The sequence below is a fragment of the Equus przewalskii genome, chromosome 15 (genome assembly GCF_037783145.1).
Source record: "Equus przewalskii isolate Varuska chromosome 15, EquPr2, whole genome shotgun sequence".
Lineage (NCBI taxonomy): Eukaryota > Metazoa > Chordata > Mammalia > Perissodactyla > Equidae > Equus > Equus przewalskii.
This window is the reverse complement of record NC_091845.1, coordinates 54,031,264-54,047,836: the sequence shown is the minus strand read 5'-3', so window position 1 is coordinate 54,047,836 and position 16,573 is coordinate 54,031,264. Positions and strand designations below refer to the sequence as shown.

General features: G+C 35.7%; 1 protein-coding gene across 2 annotated transcripts in view; it reads left to right on the top strand.

Moving 5' to 3' along the window:
- STT3B (STT3 oligosaccharyltransferase complex catalytic subunit B) overlaps positions 1–16,291 on the top strand; it is a 112,117-nt gene extending 95,826 nt beyond the window's left edge. Inside the window, exons 10-17 of one of the 2 annotated variants that reach the window (XM_070575903.1) lie at positions 1,777–1,988; positions 3,250–3,437; positions 4,159–4,330; positions 5,229–5,402; positions 8,242–8,355; positions 11,482–11,694; positions 12,391–12,455; positions 14,666–16,291. In XM_070575903.1, the coding sequence (XP_070432004.1) occupies positions 1,777–1,988; positions 3,250–3,437; positions 4,159–4,330; positions 5,229–5,402; positions 8,242–8,355; positions 11,482–11,694; positions 12,391–12,411 (1,094 nt within the window). In that variant the 3' untranslated portion in view covers positions 12,412–12,455; positions 14,666–16,291. The remainder of the gene's footprint in view (positions 1–1,776; positions 1,989–3,249; positions 3,438–4,158; positions 4,331–5,228; positions 5,403–8,241; positions 8,356–11,481; positions 11,695–12,390; positions 12,456–14,665) is intronic. The other variant, XM_070575901.1, reaches the window with a different exon arrangement.
- The last annotated feature ends 282 nt before the right edge of the window (positions 16,292–16,573 follow it).

Sequence of the window (16,573 nt, the reverse complement as noted above, 5' to 3'; positions counted from 1 at the left end):
AAACACCCTTTCACTGAGAGATTTGTGTATATTTCCAACTAACAAGACTTAGAAATACGAACTATTTTAAAGCCAAGTGTTTAGGATCTGACATTCAAAATATAAATGGACAATATAAGCAGATACCAACAACTTCTACATGATTCAATTATCACAAGAAGTATGCTGTGGCTGTTTTGCATGTGATAAAACCTGAAACTGAAAAAAGTTGTGTAACATGCACCGGGTCACACAAGCAAACAATTTGTAGTACCAGGACTTGAACTTGTACAAATATGGGGCCTGGACCATTAGGGACACTCAAAGTATTATTCCAGAGTAAAGTCAGGAGAGAAAATAAAGTCCCTGCATGGGTCCTAACTGAAGGACTCATTCTCCTCTGGTTTATATAGATCAGTGGACTCTGGATAAGGCCATGTTAGTACTGCATCATTCAAAAAGATTTGGCTTAAACACACTGTCCACCTAATGGCTCAGCAATCCTAATTCTAGGTGAATACCCAAAAAGAAATGAATGCGTATGTCCAACAAAGGACATATTTAAGAATGCACCTAGCAACTTCATCCATAATAGCTCTGAATTAGAAACATTCCAAAGGTTATCAGCAGAATAGATAAATATAAATTTTGATGTATTTGTACAATAGCAATTAATAAAAGAATAGCGTGGATAAATAAAAGAAGCCAGTACAAAAGAGAACACTTTGTGTAATTTCATTTGTATGAAAGTTCAAGAATAAGGAAAACTAAATTAATGCTTTAGAAGTCCAAATAGTGTTTACCTTTTTTATAGGGGGGAGAACAGTTATTGACTGGGAAGAGGAGGTATAAAAATGTTCTGTATTTTGATATGGGTAGTAAATACATAGATGTGTGCATATATAAAAATTCATTGAGCTATACACAAGAATATGGTATAATGTATTTTGTGGTCAGGAAAAAAAGTTTTTGATTAGCTTCAAATGAGATAGGAGTTCAAATGACACATTGACTTTGTAAAGTCATATAGCCTTCAACCAGAAATGGTAGCGCCTTTTCCTGTGGTTAGCATAGTGTCTGGAAGGCTTTGGCTGTTTGAAATTACTTTCAGTTCTTTTTTAAAAAGCAGCCCCAAGGGTGTAGTAGTTCAGCACTCTCCACTTTGGCAACCTGGGTTTGGTTCCCAGGTGCAGACCTACACCACTCCTGGCCATGCTGGGGCAGTGACCCACATACAAAATAGGGGAAGATTGGCAACAGATATGAGCTCAGGGCGAATCTTCCTCAGCAAAAAAAAAAAGGCTCTTGGCAGTAACTACAGTTTCCTCCTTTGGTTAATAAATTATATTCTTCTCATCTCATTCTTACTTTAATGCGGGTTTTATGCCAGATATTGGCATTGTCTTTTCATAGACTTTGATTCTGTAAACTTACTGTGCCTAATGATATAATTTGCCAAATATGTTTTCATCCATCAGCTATGGATTTTCTAATATGTGATGCTGTTGACAAATAATGAATTCTTATTCCTCATAATAACTACAATTAAATTTGAATCATGATACATTTCTCTAAACAACAGTTTGTGTGTAGTGATTATTTAGTTTACGTAGTCAACACTAGTTATAATTTCTATATGACTATTAAATCAGTTGGTCAGTATTATTAATTTAAAACAGCTCTTTTTTGAGACTTTTGTCTGTTTTTAGATTTGGTTTATAATATGTTAAATTTTTAGTTCAGTTGCCTGTGAACGTTTTCTTTTCTGAAGTGTTATAAGAGAACTTGTCTTTGCAGTTGCTTTGTATGCAATCAGCGCTGTCTACTTTGCTGGAGTGATGGTGCGGCTGATGTTGACTTTGACTCCAGTCGTCTGTATGCTGTCTGCAATTGCCTTCTCAAATGTTTTTGAGCACTATTTGGGGGATGACATGAAAAGGGAAAACCCACCTGTGGAGGACAGCAGTGATGAGGATGACAAAAGAAACCCAGGAAATTTGTATGATAAGGTGGGAAATCTGAAGTAAGGCCTTTAAAAATTTTATGTACTTTATTTTTTCCTCCACAATAAGAACCATACATATTAATAAATGTGTTTAAAGAAAGATTTAGACAAACTGTGACATTTCTAGTTGGTCTATACTATTTGCCTCAAATTTGAAGTTGGGTCTTTTAGCTCAGAGTAAGAAAGTAGAATATAATCAGAGAAGGAATTCTCATTTGTTTTTGGTCAAGTTTTATGTAAAACCCCTGTAATTACATAAAACTTAGCACTATAGCCATTCTGAAACCATGTGCCCAAGTGCTTATCCTTGAGGTCCATATTCAGTGTAAACTTTTTCAGTATTTGGTTGATTGAATAGTAAAATAAAGGGAATAAAGTGCCTTTAAAAATGAAGCCTCCAATTTGTTAGCAAAAGGGGGCTAGCCGATAGAATGTAATTCGCTTTTAACCTGCAACAGCAGGATTATATTTGGTGAAACACAGAAAAGACTTGAAAGAATTAGAGCACTTGTCTTGAAAGACATATTAAATTTTACTATTTAACTGGGTTTTTAAATACCAGTAAGCAATGAAACTTCCTAGTTTAAGTATTAACTTTGAAATTCTTTCTTTCCTTACTATAGGTCCAATATAATTCATACAGATTTGTGTTAATAAAGCACATACTTTCTGTTGTGTCTGTAGTAGTTATTTGTTTTGTGGTTTCTTAACTAGCCTTGCAGTTTAGAACGTATGACTCTATTCTCTTCTCTCTTCCAGTTTTTGGTAGGCTTTTTTGTTGTTTTCAAAAATGTAATCTTAACAGGTCTATTGGTTTTGGGGTTTGGAAATTGGAAGACTGATTCTGATAATGCAATTTTTTCCTATGCTAAAGTCCTACATGGGTCTGGTTTATAGCTGGACATTGCCATTTTCAGGATGAGGAATTCAGATTTTATAAGAAAAGACTGCCACAATGAGGGCATTTGGTTATCTCCGTTGTATTTACATAAAACAAAAGGACAACTGGGTGTGAAAGCAGCTTCTTACTGCAGATATTTTGCTCTGTGACTAGCTCCTGGATTGGATATAGTCCCAGGAAGCCTTCTCAGTCACATTTGACTTTAGAATCTACCTTGATAAATTTTAGAAAACATTGTATCACTGACACAAGAATACTCAAAGAATAAATTGATAGATTAACATTCTCCCAACTTTTCACCTTGAGTGTCTTAATGAAGCAAGTTAAATGATGAATTTATCTAACCAGTTTTTTATATCTTCAGGCAGGTAAAGTGAGGAAACATGTAACTGAACAGGAAAAAACTGAAGAGGGATTAGGTCCTAATATAAAAAGCATTGTCACCATGTTGATGCTGATGCTATTGATGATGTTTGCAGTCCACTGTACCTGGGTCACAAGCAATGCCTACTCCAGTCCAAGTGTAGTCTTGGCCTCTTACAATCATGATGGGTAAGAAAATAACTTGGTTACAAAAGGATTTTATAGCTGTTCTTTTTTTCTGTCTCAAAACATACAATTCAAAGATAGGTGTTTTTGAGGCTCTGCATATGAATCTACCATGTTTTTCTTATGGCCTCTTCCTCGCCCAGCCCCTTTGGTTGAAGTGGGTAATAATCATTGTATTTCATGCTCTTTTCCAGAATATCTTTACATCATAACATATACATCATTTTTTCTCGAAGTGTGGTCCTTGGACACAGGGCATCATCATTACCAGGAAACTTGTTAGAAATGCAAATTGTAGACACTCCACCTAAACCTATTGAATCAGGAACTTGAGGTTGGGGCTCAGCAATCTGTGGTTTAATAAGCCCTGCAGGTGATGGAGCTAAAATTTAAGAACAGCTCATTTATATATTGCCTCTCCACTCTCCCACCCCAGCTTCTGCTTTAACTTGGGTGTTTGTTTGACTTACAGAATATCAGGCCCCACCCCAGAACTGCTAAACCAGAATTTGCTTTTTTATAAGATAACCAGGTGATTTGTGTGCATATTAAACTTTAAGAAGCATTAGTCTAGCTCTTCATTGATCCCCGACCCCATCGTTGAGGCTTTTAACTACCATCCTTAAAATGTGAAATTATTCAATGCTTTAGCACCTCAAGATTTTAAGTTACCCTCTTCACATTTAGAAGCTATCATTTAAAAGACTATTGTGATTCTTTTCAGCACCAGGAATATCTTAGATGATTTTAGAGAAGCTTACTTTTGGCTAAGGCAAAATACAGATGAACATGCCCGAGTGATGTCTTGGTGGGATTATGGCTATCAGATAGCTGGAATGGCTAATAGAACTACTTTGGTGGATAATAACACCTGGAATAACAGCCACATAGCACTGGTAAGAATTTGATAAACAAAAGATCAAAAATTATAAATCTTTTACTATTTAGGAATCAGGTTTCACTTGTGATTAAGTAAGAAAAATGTGGATAAAACTCCTCTTTGCTTGCTGAATTCTCAAAATGCATCTTTACACGTTTATTCAATCAAGTGAGTTCAAGCTATGCTTATTTATTTTGTTTTTAAGAATGGTATTTATTTATTTATCATTCAGAATTGTAGGCTGATTTCTGGCAGATCTTGTGATTTTTATTTAGCTCTCTGGAGAATTAGGCAAAATTGGAAACTTTTAGAATACTGTGTTTGACTTGTATTTTCCATTTTATAAATTAAGATAACTATTTGGAAATATGTAAAGCAAATGCACTGTATTTTATAGATATGCAGATTATGTTCACCTTAACTATTAAATGACTAGTTTGCATAAATTAAGGTAATCACCTCAATGTTCTTTAAAGATTTAAATAGATAACTAGAGTTAACCAAATGAATTCTATTTGTATTAGTGTTGTAGGTAATCTGTCTGGTAGACTGAGGAGAATATATTTGTGCTAGCCAGATCACTGATCATCTCTGGCCTGAAGTTGGAGAAATTCTACTTCTTTTAATCCTGCTGCTTTTGTATTAAGAGGTTAATTTCATGAAACTTAATTATTAGCAAAATATTAGATGTATTCTGATTTTGACATTTCTGCTATAACTGGTTGTAGTAAGTAGGATGCTTAAAAATTTCAGTGAATTTGTTGAATTCATAGCAAATCATTTCTCTGAAAAGAATCCCATGTTAAATCAGAGTCTTGAGATGCATTCCGTCTTAAGGTAAAAATGTACATTCATTTTTGGTTTTAGTGTATTGTGGGACTAAGTACACATATTCTCATTTTTTTATTCTGTAGGTGGGAAAAGCTATGTCTTCAAATGAAACAGCAGCCTATAAAATCATGAGGAGTCTGGATGTAGATTATGTTTTGGTTATTTTTGGAGGGGTTATTGGCTATTCTGGTGATGACATCAACAAGTTTCTCTGGATGGTTAGGATAGCTGAAGGGGAACATCCAAAAGACATTCGGGTAAGAAACTAGATCGTTCCAGGTGTGTGAGAGACAGCTCGCAGTGTCTAAGTAACTCTCTTATCTTGCTAATTGCATTGTATTCATTTTCATCATCCTGTCTCCTACATTAGTCCCTCACTCTGACTTTCCTATTTATTAAAGATACTATAAGCATTTTCCCAGGTTTAAAACTTTTGAAACTCATACCTGATACTTCTGTTCTCCCCTATGAAGCAATCGTTTGTCAAGACTCTTGCTTTTACTCCTTCACAGCCTCTCACTTCAGCCCTTTCTTTCCATTCCCATTGCTTCCACTCTAGTACTGACCCTTACGATCATAAACCTGAAACAGGACAGTAACCTTGAAATTGCTATCTTTGCCTTAGTCTTGTTCCCTCTCCCAGTCTAACATGACGTTGATCATGGCACTTTACAGCCTGAAAAACTTGAATAGATTAAGGAAAAGGGCCTTGAAACCAGACAGACGAGTTAAAACCAAAACCCTCCCACTGTCAGCTTGGTGCTATGGACCAAGTTATTTTTGGCCAGTCAGCATTATGTGCTTTGAGCACTAGGTCTTATTCTAGGTTCCGGGTTTTAATGATGAGTAAGGCAGCCTCAGATTATCACTAATGGGGATGCCAGGAATAGTTTATTTGTAGTGCTGTTATAAGAATTTGTAGTAATATAGATGAAGCTTCAGCTTACTGGCTGGTACGAAATAACCTCTGTAATGAAGCATTGGTATAAAATCCAAACTTCTTAGCTCGGAATGCAAACCCCTTAATACTTTGCTTTCCTTTGCTGGCCTTTTGTCTCTCTTATTTACAACTTTTTTCCACTCTGTCAGTCTGCTCTAGCCAGTGAAGCTCGCCTTGTTTCTTCCTTGACTCATCTGACATGTGTGTTTACACTCTAATCTTTCTTGGAATACCTTCTTAGCACAGATTTGTCCCCTCTCCAGAAGCCCTTCTCTGGTGCGTCCATGTCTGCACTCATCATCGAATCGTACACAACTTGTTTTGTAGGTAGATTGTGTAGTCTTTCTCCCACTCAGTTGCGAGCTCATTGAGGATGGACACCCAGCTTTCTAGTTTACATGATGAAGACACAAAAGATGAAAGATTCACTGCTGATCCAGAATAAAAGAACCTTTTAGGAAAATGTATGCATATGTGTTGTGTGACAGGGACAAAGTAGCGTAGAGCCCAGATTTTCTGTTCAGATGTAAATGCTGTGACATTTTCCCTTAACTGTGATTAATGAACATTATTTCCTTGTATTAAATTAATCTTAGTATTCCCAGTATATGATTTTCATTTGTGGCTTTGTTTTAGCAGTGTTAAAATTGTAACATGTAATAGATCCAAATATATGCTTTGAACATTTATATGATTAGAAACCCTAAATGTCTGTACTTTTTCAAATCACTGTTTTTAAACTTGGTGAATAGGTAATATATTTGCATGGTTCAAAAAATGAAATATAAATATATGGGGGCCAGCCCGGTGTTGTTGTCGTTAAGTTTATACACTCTGCTTCGGCAACCTGGGGTTTACAAAATACAGGAAGATGGGCACCAATGTTAGCTCAGAGCCAATCTTCGTCACCGAAAAAAAAAAATTTAATTAATTAAAAAAATAAATAAATATACAGTAGAAGTTTCCCCCCTCCTCCTAAGAAAAGAAAAAAGGCCATGGTACTCATCATTTTCTTCAGATTCTTATTCAAGCAGATAACTAGTAGCAAAAGAAACATCCTTTTATTGCATTTTTCACTAGATTATATATCTTGGAGATCTTTCCATATTAGAATATAGAGAGTCTTCTTCATTTTTTTTTTTTTTTTACAACTGCACAGTGTGTTCCATTTTGTGTGCAAAATGATTTATTTAACTTGTCCCTACTGATGGATGTTTAGGTTGTTTCCAGTTTTAGTCTCTGCAGTAAATAACTTTCTATACTGATTATTTTGCCCATGTACAAGTATCTCTGTAGGATAAATTCCCAGACAAAGAATTTCTATCTATAGTGTCAAATTGGCCCTCTTTAGAGGTTAGTTTATAAAGTTGATGAGATCACAATAAAAATTACTACAAAAAAAAGGAGGGGGCGGCTGGCCCCGTGGCCGAGTGGTTAAGTTGCTCCGCTTCGGTGGCCCAGGGTTTTGCCAGTTCGGATCCTGGGTGTAGACATGGCACTGCTCATCAGGCCATGCTGAGGCGGCGTCAACAACTAGAAGGACCCACAACTAAAAATATACAACTGTGTACGGGGGGCACTTTGGGGAGAAAAAAGAAAAATAAAATCTAAAAAAAAAAAATTACTACAGAACTTTTCTAAATAGTCCCCTCTCCAACTAAAGAATTGATTTTAGAGTTCATATGGAAAAATAAAGAATAACATTTAAGAAAACTCTGAAAAGGAGTAATGGAGGTGAAGATGTAGCAATTGGAGAGAGCCAGTCTGCTTGGTATTAGATGATGGTGTTGATATTATTCTTTTTTAATTATTGAGGTTTTCTAACATGATTTAAAACCTGGTAGGATTAACTGCCCTCGCTGACTCCCAACAAAAGACTGCTGTTCTTTTCTATCTTAGGCACTCGTGTTTATTTTTATAAATGATTTCAGGCTCAACTTTAAAAAACATTCATAATGGTTTTATGGGCTTTTTTAGGTATCACATTAAGTTTATAAGTTAATCTTCTGATTCCATATTTTTTTTGAGATGTAACTAAATAGGTCTTTATGAAGATACCTCAAAGCTGGTTCTTATGCGGGAATGAAAAGGGGCACCTGTAGCTTTGAATGTGTTAAATTGAACTGACACAGAAACTTCTGGTTTCTTTCTTGTAGGAAAGTGACTATTTCACCCCACAAGGAGAATTCCGTGTAGACAAAGCAGGATCCCCAACTTTGTTGAATTGCCTTATGTATAAAATGTCATACTACAGATTTGGAGAAATGCAGGTTAGTTACATCAGTTTTTTTAATAATCTATTCAAAAAACTTTTGTAAAAGTAGTTTTGTTTGCCTCTAGAAAACAAGATAATGATGTTCTGGTTGCACTCTAAAGAAAAATGTGCTTATCTAAAGATTCCCCCTGCCTAGTTAAATTTAGATATCTGAAACGTCTATGTGAAAAATTAGGAAAAAAATTTTAGATCAAAGATTTTTTTCCAAAATATTAATTAACACTAGGCTCAAATCCAACCTTTGCCTGCCGTGCCACCTTTGACTTCATGCTTTTGGAAGACGTTATTCTCCAGGGGAGAGGTTTTCCCAGCTAGGAAATAGTGTGATCTTAAGTAGGTTACTTTGCTGCTTGGTAGGGAAAAGCCTGAAATTAAAGAGTTGAGTTATATAGTCACTTCAGATATTCACTCTTTCCCTATTCTCCATCACTACAGATAGCTAGGACTATCTGGGTCAGAGTTTCCTAGAAAATTAGAATGATGTGGTACAGAAGCTTAAGGGTCCACAAGATGAGTGAATGTGCAAAGAGGCATTTTGGCAAAAAGAACAGACAGTGGGCTTACTATCATAGTACCTGGGATTTGGATCTGCTCTGTCAAGCCATGTAACCCTTGGACAAGTCACATCCTCCATAGACTTGTTTTTTTCTCTTTATATAATAGGGGCTGGACTGATGACTTGAATTCTAAGGTTCTTTATAGCTCTTAGATTGTGTGACTATAATACTAAATTATGCCTTCATACTAAGATTCAGTGAAAACTGCCTGATTGCATATTGCCTGCTGGTTAAGTTGATACTAGAAGGCAGAGGAAAACTTGCTTGTTTAATTTTATGTAAATACCAGGGATCAAGATAATGTTTCATCATTATTCATTTGTAATTACTCTGTAGATGGCTTTAAAAAAATACACAATAATTTTTACTAGTAGATTTAGGTTTTTGTTTGTGTTTTGATTTTTTTGAAAGCCACTGCCCAGTCTCTAAACTCATGCTAAGAAAGAAGTACTTAAACCATAATAATTAGGTACCTCAGAAAATGGGTCAAGGGTTTGTTTCTCTGTTCACTAATGATAGCATCGAAAGACCTTTTTTCCTGTTTTTTATAGGAGTTTTAAGCCATGCTTCTAGTATGTATTTATTTTGATGCCTTCCCTACTCAAGACTAATATATGTTTAAAACATGAAGTATAACTTTTATTGTACAGATATGCAAGAACGAGTTATTCCCTCATTGGAGTAGATTAGGTTTTTATTTTTGTTTTGAAGTTGAATTCAATTAAGTTCTGCTTGTGTGTTAACATAAACTTAGTCTGAGAATTTCTTAAAGTCTTCTCCCCTCTCCTCCTTTTTTCCTTTTATCCTGGTGGAGGATGCAGGAACAGATTTCCTCTGCTATCCAAAAGTAGAGCATTGCTGTGACAGCTTTTGTAAGCCAAAATGGTGTAAAGCAAAGATGCAGTTACCACTTAGGTGGGAAAATTTTTTGAACATTCCCAGACCCAAAAAATAACCTACCAAATCATACCAAATAACACATAAAACCTAAAATAACACTGACATATAGCAAAAGCAGGAATGACCTGGTAAATACACAGCCTAAGTGAAGTAGAAATAATGTACGTACGGTGTAGTTTCACACTCTAGAATCAGGAAGACAGCAAGCACCCTGGAAGGCCGAGAGGTGGTGGTGGCGGTGGTGGTGTCTGAGGCTGAGTAGTCAGAGGATGGGGTGGTGGGAGGTACAGGGGACTAGGGTGTAGGAGAGAGAGGAGGAGGGGCATCTGTTAGTACGTTATTGTTGTCTGACTCCATCAGAGCAGGCAGGTCACTAATGTCTACACCTTCTTCTATATCTGCCTGCCTTCATGTTGAAGGTCCAGGTTAGTCATCTCTGTAACTGAAGTGGAAGGCTTGAAATACGACAGTATGCTTAAGTTACTTAGTCTCTATAACTTGCTGCGAAAAAACTGCTGAACCCCATTTTCACTTTTTGCTTTTCCATGAAAGCAAAAATCCTCTTCAGGTTTCTTTCGGTTGGTATAGGTCTTCCATAAAAGCAAAGTGGCGTAAAGAGAACTTTTGGATAGCTGGGGAAACCTGTAATTTTAAAAATAAATAAAGGGGCCGGCCCCGTGGCTGAGTGGTTAAGTTCCCGCGCTCCACTGCAGCAGCCCAGGGTTTTGCCAGTTTGAATCCTGGGTGCAGACATGGCACCGCTCATCAGGCCATGCTGAGGTGGCATCCCACATGCCACAACTAGAAGGACCTACAGCTAGAAATACACAACTATGTACCAGGGGGCTTTGGGAGAAAAAGGAAAAATAAAAGAAATCTTTTAAAAAAATAAATAAATAAATAGGGGCTGGCCTCGTGGCCAAGTGGTTAAGTTCGTGCACTCCGCTGCAGGCGGCCCAGTGTTTCGTTGGTTCAAATCCTGGGCTCGGACATGGCACTGCTCATCAGACACGCTGAGGCAGCATCCCACATGCCACAACTAGCAGGACCCACAACGAAGAATATACAACTATGTACTGGGAGGCTTTGGGGAGAAAAAGGAAAAAAATAAAATCTTTAAATAAATAAATAAATAAATAAATAAAAACTTTAGCAATGAACGCTATAGAGTAAAAGATATGGAAACAATGGAGGAGAGTTCTCAACCACCAATCTAAGAAACTGTTTCCCTAAAGAAACGGTATTTGGGCTGAGACCAAAGGATAGAAAGGAGCAAGCGTGCAAAAGAGCCAAATGAAGAACTTTCAGGCTCAGAGAATAGATAGTGCAAGGCCCTGAGGCAGAAAAGAAGTCGCTTCTGTGTGTTCTCTCTCTGTACTTATAAAAAGGGCTTTGATGGATTTTGGTTTGCTGTGTTGGTTTTTTAACGCTTGCAGGCTGCTCATAAACTTTAAGGGTTCGGTGAAATTCTAATTGTGATGTATTTAGTTTCTCTCTTCCTGATTTCTTCCTATATCTAGTTAACAGCATATGAGAATTGTTATGGTATATTACTCTGATTCTGTTTTCCTAGTTTAAAGAGAATTTTACTCTGATGATAACATTTACTTCCTTCTAATACTTAATGATATGGCTAACATCCAATACTAATGTCACTTTTGCAGCTGGATTTTCGTACACCCCCAGGTTTTGACCGAACACGTAATGCTGAGATTGGAAACAAGGACATTAAATTCAAGCATTTGGAGGAGGCCTTTACATCAGAACACTGGCTTGTAAGGATATATAAAGTGAAAGCACCTGATAACAGGGAGACACTAGACCACAAACCTCGAGTCACCAACATTTTCCCAAAACAGAAGTATTTGTCAAAGAAGGTGGGTGCCAGGTGAAGTCAATGTCTATAAAAGGGTAACTCAAGGTTGGTTGGTTTGTCTGAAAAATAATTACTAAAATTTGCTAATAAATTTCCATTTACCAGATCTGTAAAGATGATGGCTTTTATACAAAGTAAATATCAAGCTGTCCTGCTAGGGGCATTCTTTTCAAGCTGAGCACTCAGATATCCCAAGCAGCAACTTTTTCTGGATAGCATATAGTAGTTATTGGTGAACCAAGTTGAGATTTCCTGGCTTTAGTTTGCACCTTCCCATTAATAAGACTTATTCATAAAGTAAGATGTGACTGTGGCCATCACTTTCTGTGAAAAGTAAAAATGCCAAATACTGAAGTAATGCCATTGTGATTGAAAAATGCCATTCCTCATCTTTTGGTCAAAGCAAATGTATACTACATTTTCATGTTCCATTCTTAGTATGATGTTACTGTATTATTCATTGAATAAAGAATAGGTTTGAATAAAAAAAATCATTTATCTTAAGATAATTATTTTTAAATGTAATTATCATGACAGAGCTTGTAGGCAGGAATTATGATGATGAGACTGTTGCAGTCCTTTTGTATAAATATTTAATAAGATGTGAAGTATTTTATTGGAAGTCATTATTGCTCACTTAAGCCAAATAGATCTAATCTTTGCTATAAAAGACTACTAAAAATGAATATTTATATAGGTTGCCCTCTGTGGAAGATGAAAAATAATGAGCAGTCAGATGAAATATTAAGGTTGTATTACAAGGTACTACCATTAAAATACTAATAATTATTAGAACAATTTCAGTCTTAAGTCTTGAGAGATGCTTGTTTACATTGCTTGGATTAGTTATTTTAAATCATTGAAGCAATTGTCTTATCTATTTGCATTACTTAAAGTATACTTCAAGTATATTCAGAATACAGATTATTTCAGTTTGTACTATAAAAGTGCTGAATATTAGCTGTATGATATGTAAATATAAACTTTTTAAATGAATACTTTCTGTGCCAGATATGAAATTCCCGTATCTAGACTGATGTATTGAAATATGTAGAGCTGACACTCTTTCTGTGGGTCATATCAGATTCACTTACCAGTCTTTATATCAAATGACAGATCAAATGATCTGGTTTCTCACAGGCCATATAGTGGGAGAAACTGGTGAGTCACATCAGTGCAGGAGTCAAAGCAAATGCTGCTAATCGCAAGGCAGTTACTCCTAAGATATCTAAGCCCAGTGAACGTCTACCTTTTCTGAAAAACAATGCCATTGAACTTACTGATTATAGTGAGTTTTCTTACTGACCTCTTTTGTCTTCCCATCATTTCCCTAAAATAAATAAGCGAATGGATAATTAAAATGAGTCTATCTTGAATGCCCACAATATATATTCTAGTAGCCAACAACATGGATTTTGAATTTCTGGTTTACATGGCTTTATAATCTCTCTTTTGTACTAGCACCAGAGGAATGCTTTTTGTTTGTTTATTTGGTTTCCTCTCCCTACCCTGGTTTTTAGTTTAGCAAGTGAGGGGGTATGAGACAGCAGGCATTCTGGGAGTTTTTCCTGCCACTGCAAAGAAGACATGACTAAAGCCCTAGGAATTGTAGTCCAGAGCTGCCAAAATTGGCTCACTGCCCGTAGAGAAAAACACCCTTAGAGACTAGTAACATACTTGTATAGACCTGGGGCATTTTACAATATCTCATAGAAAAATTTTCATGTTAGAAATCTGTAGGTAATGATGATAAAGACACTAACTCCTTGATCTCGTTTGAATTTTTAAAAATTGTGTCCTCTGAAATTTTTTACTTTTTGCCTTAATAAAATAAGTTAATAATAAGGTAACATATATTGTGGACAAGTTAGCAGTAACTAATTTTTGTAACTTTAAGAAGGATTGCATTTTGCCTTGTATTCTTGTCCCTGTTAGAAAAAATTATAAAGTGCTTTAAACTGAACATCATAAATAAATGTGCACGATGGAGCATTTATTCTAAGATTCTGAAACCTCCTCCAAGAGTTGTATTTAAATGTGAAAATTGAATTGAGTGGTCAATCTCCTGAATCTTCAGCCTCTGCTAACCCAGTGCTTTGATGGTGCATTAAATTGCTTGTTTCCAAAAAATACTTCCTTTCTTCACTATATGTCGGATTGGCAGACACATTGTGTCTGTATGATTTATCTTGTAGGATTCTAACATAGCAAACATTTTTGCAGCAATTTCTACCACTGCATTTGTAGTAATTTTGCTTCTTATACTAGAAAACATCTGTTGAAAGTATTTTAGTGGGATCCTGAACTGTTAAGAAAAATGTGTTATTTTTAAAAGATCTATGAAACTCAAGGAATGTTGGGCTTTTTTCTTGATGTTTGGTTTTTGTTTTGTTTTTCATTTTTAGATACTTATTTTCCTACCTAAATTGGAGAATGTGCCAAGTAATTTTATTTCTCTTTCATGTGTGTAGAATAGGTACAATCATCTTCATTTTACAGATGAGAAAACTGGGACCCCCAAAGTTACCAATTTGTTATTTCTGACATACAGCTAATTCTTGGAAGCTAAACTAGGAGCAGCATTAATATTTTCTTATTTCTTAGTCTAATGTTATTTTCTATCATGCCTGGACATGTGAGTAATTATTCCAGCTAAGCATTTATTGATTGAGAGGGGAGGTGGGGGTTCATTCACCTAATGGTGCAGAATATATGATACGCATTTGAGGAATGCTTTGGTAGTTCTTTGACCTTAAAGCTAGGGATCTAGTCCAGTTCATTTTGGATCTCTTCGTGTCCTCTCCGTAGAAGAGTTAGTGATGCTCATTGACTATTCAAGGAGTCCAGCCATAGGAAGAGCTAAGGGCTTATTAAGACAGTCTTTATCAATCACAGTGCAGTAAACTGTGTGTGTTTATATTTTTTTAATTTGTAGGAAACCACTAACAACATGTGTTCTCTTTTCTTTTTAGACTACAAAAAGGAAGCGTGGCTACATTAAAAATAAGCTAGTTTTTAAGAAAGGCAAGAAAATATCTAAGAAGACTGTTTAAATACACTGTTCTGGTTCCTGACTTGAAGCAGTTGTCCTTGTGAGAACCAGTCTTTGCCTTTAGCTCATGTCATGTTTCACAGCGACAGAGGGTACAGAACCATCACTGGTCCAGGTTAATGTACAAAATTTTCTGGCGATGCCTGATTTAAAAAATAAAATTGGCTTATTGAGAACAGCTGTTTTCAATTTGTAATGTGAAGCAAGACAGAGCACTGCTGTAAATGTCTAACAGCAGATTTTTTTTATTGGTACATATTATCCTTCAAATCTGAGAATTTGGACTAATTGCACCAAAGAACCCTCTAATTTGGTCCCTGGCACATGCATACTTGTCAATGTTTTTGTTCTTTTACAAGACCTGCATTTTATTTGAACTACCCAAATAGCAATATGTAAAATACAAATGACAAATGTGATGCGAGCTTCTTGAACCAGTAAACTAGTACAGGTCTGAGAAAGAGGTATTAGAAAAGTAACTATACTTCCTTGAACTATATTTATTTTCATGTTTCTCCAATGCAAAGAATGTTTCATCAAATGTACATTTTCTGTTGCTTACCATTTGCTCTAAGAAGAAGCTGCTGTTTCAGAGATAGACCTCTGAGTAACTAATCGATTCAAGTAGTTATGTTGACACATTATTGCTGCTGTCAGCAGTTGTTTTCACCAGGTACTTACAGAGCAGATCTCATATGTTCTTCATTCAAGGGCTAAATTTATATCCTTTGGCAATCATGGCAACTGCACAGAACGTTGCTTACTAGAATGAAGTTTGGTATCTTAGTACTGAGGTTAGCACTATGTTTACATGCAAAAGATTAAGGAAAAAACCCTTAAAGTGGACAGGTATCCAAAGTTCATTTTCTGTGACTCTTCAAAATGACAAAGGATTTGTAAACTTCGCCTGCATTTCTCTCATTTTATAACAGTTTCATCCGTCACAATGATTGTCCTCCACTCCATATTTTTTTAATCCCTTAAGCATTTGATGAAACACTCTTTAATGCTATATGCATTTTCTTACTTTCATTAAAAATGTGACAATTGTCAAAAAATGCACTAAAATATAAATGGAGATTGAACATGTTCACTTTCCAGCTTATAGGCAACTTTATATAGACTTGAAAATTTTCTCCAGTTGTTTAGTAAAAGTGAAAGAGAGTTTTCCTGCCACAGGATATGACTTTTTTTTATATAAACAAGCATAACTTACACCACTGCTTTTGGTGGAAAAGTGCAGAATAGTATGTACCTTTTATGAAGAAAAGTGTAATTTACGATATTCAGTGAGAATGTTACTGCTGATTTTCTTTTCCAAAGTGTAGAATATTCTTTGATTTATAAAATTCCTTTTTGACCCAGATGATGGTTCTTTTACAGACCAATAAAATGGCTGAACATTTTCACAAATAAAGTGTAACTAAATCTGGATTTCTGATACCTTGTTATTTGGGGGATTTTATTTTACTTTGTTGCTTTAAAATTCAATGCAGAGAAGTTGTTGACTGTAGGGGAAATAAAGTTAATTCAAATTTTGTGTTAATTGTTGTCTTTTATGAATCTTTTATTTTTGAAAGGAGTTACAGAGTACTGAATGTATACTTCCTTCTTTGTTCACTCTTACAAAGGTTTTAGAGAATATGTGTAGAAAAGAAGTGCTAGATTAGTTCAACTTAGACCTACTATTTTATTTTGCCTTCTCTCTACCCCAGAATGAAATCTCATTTTGACTTTTTATGGGTGAGTGAGGGAGAAGACACCTAGCCAAATAGGAATTTTATCTCCATTTAAATGAGGATAGTACTCTAACAAAAGCCCTGTTCCG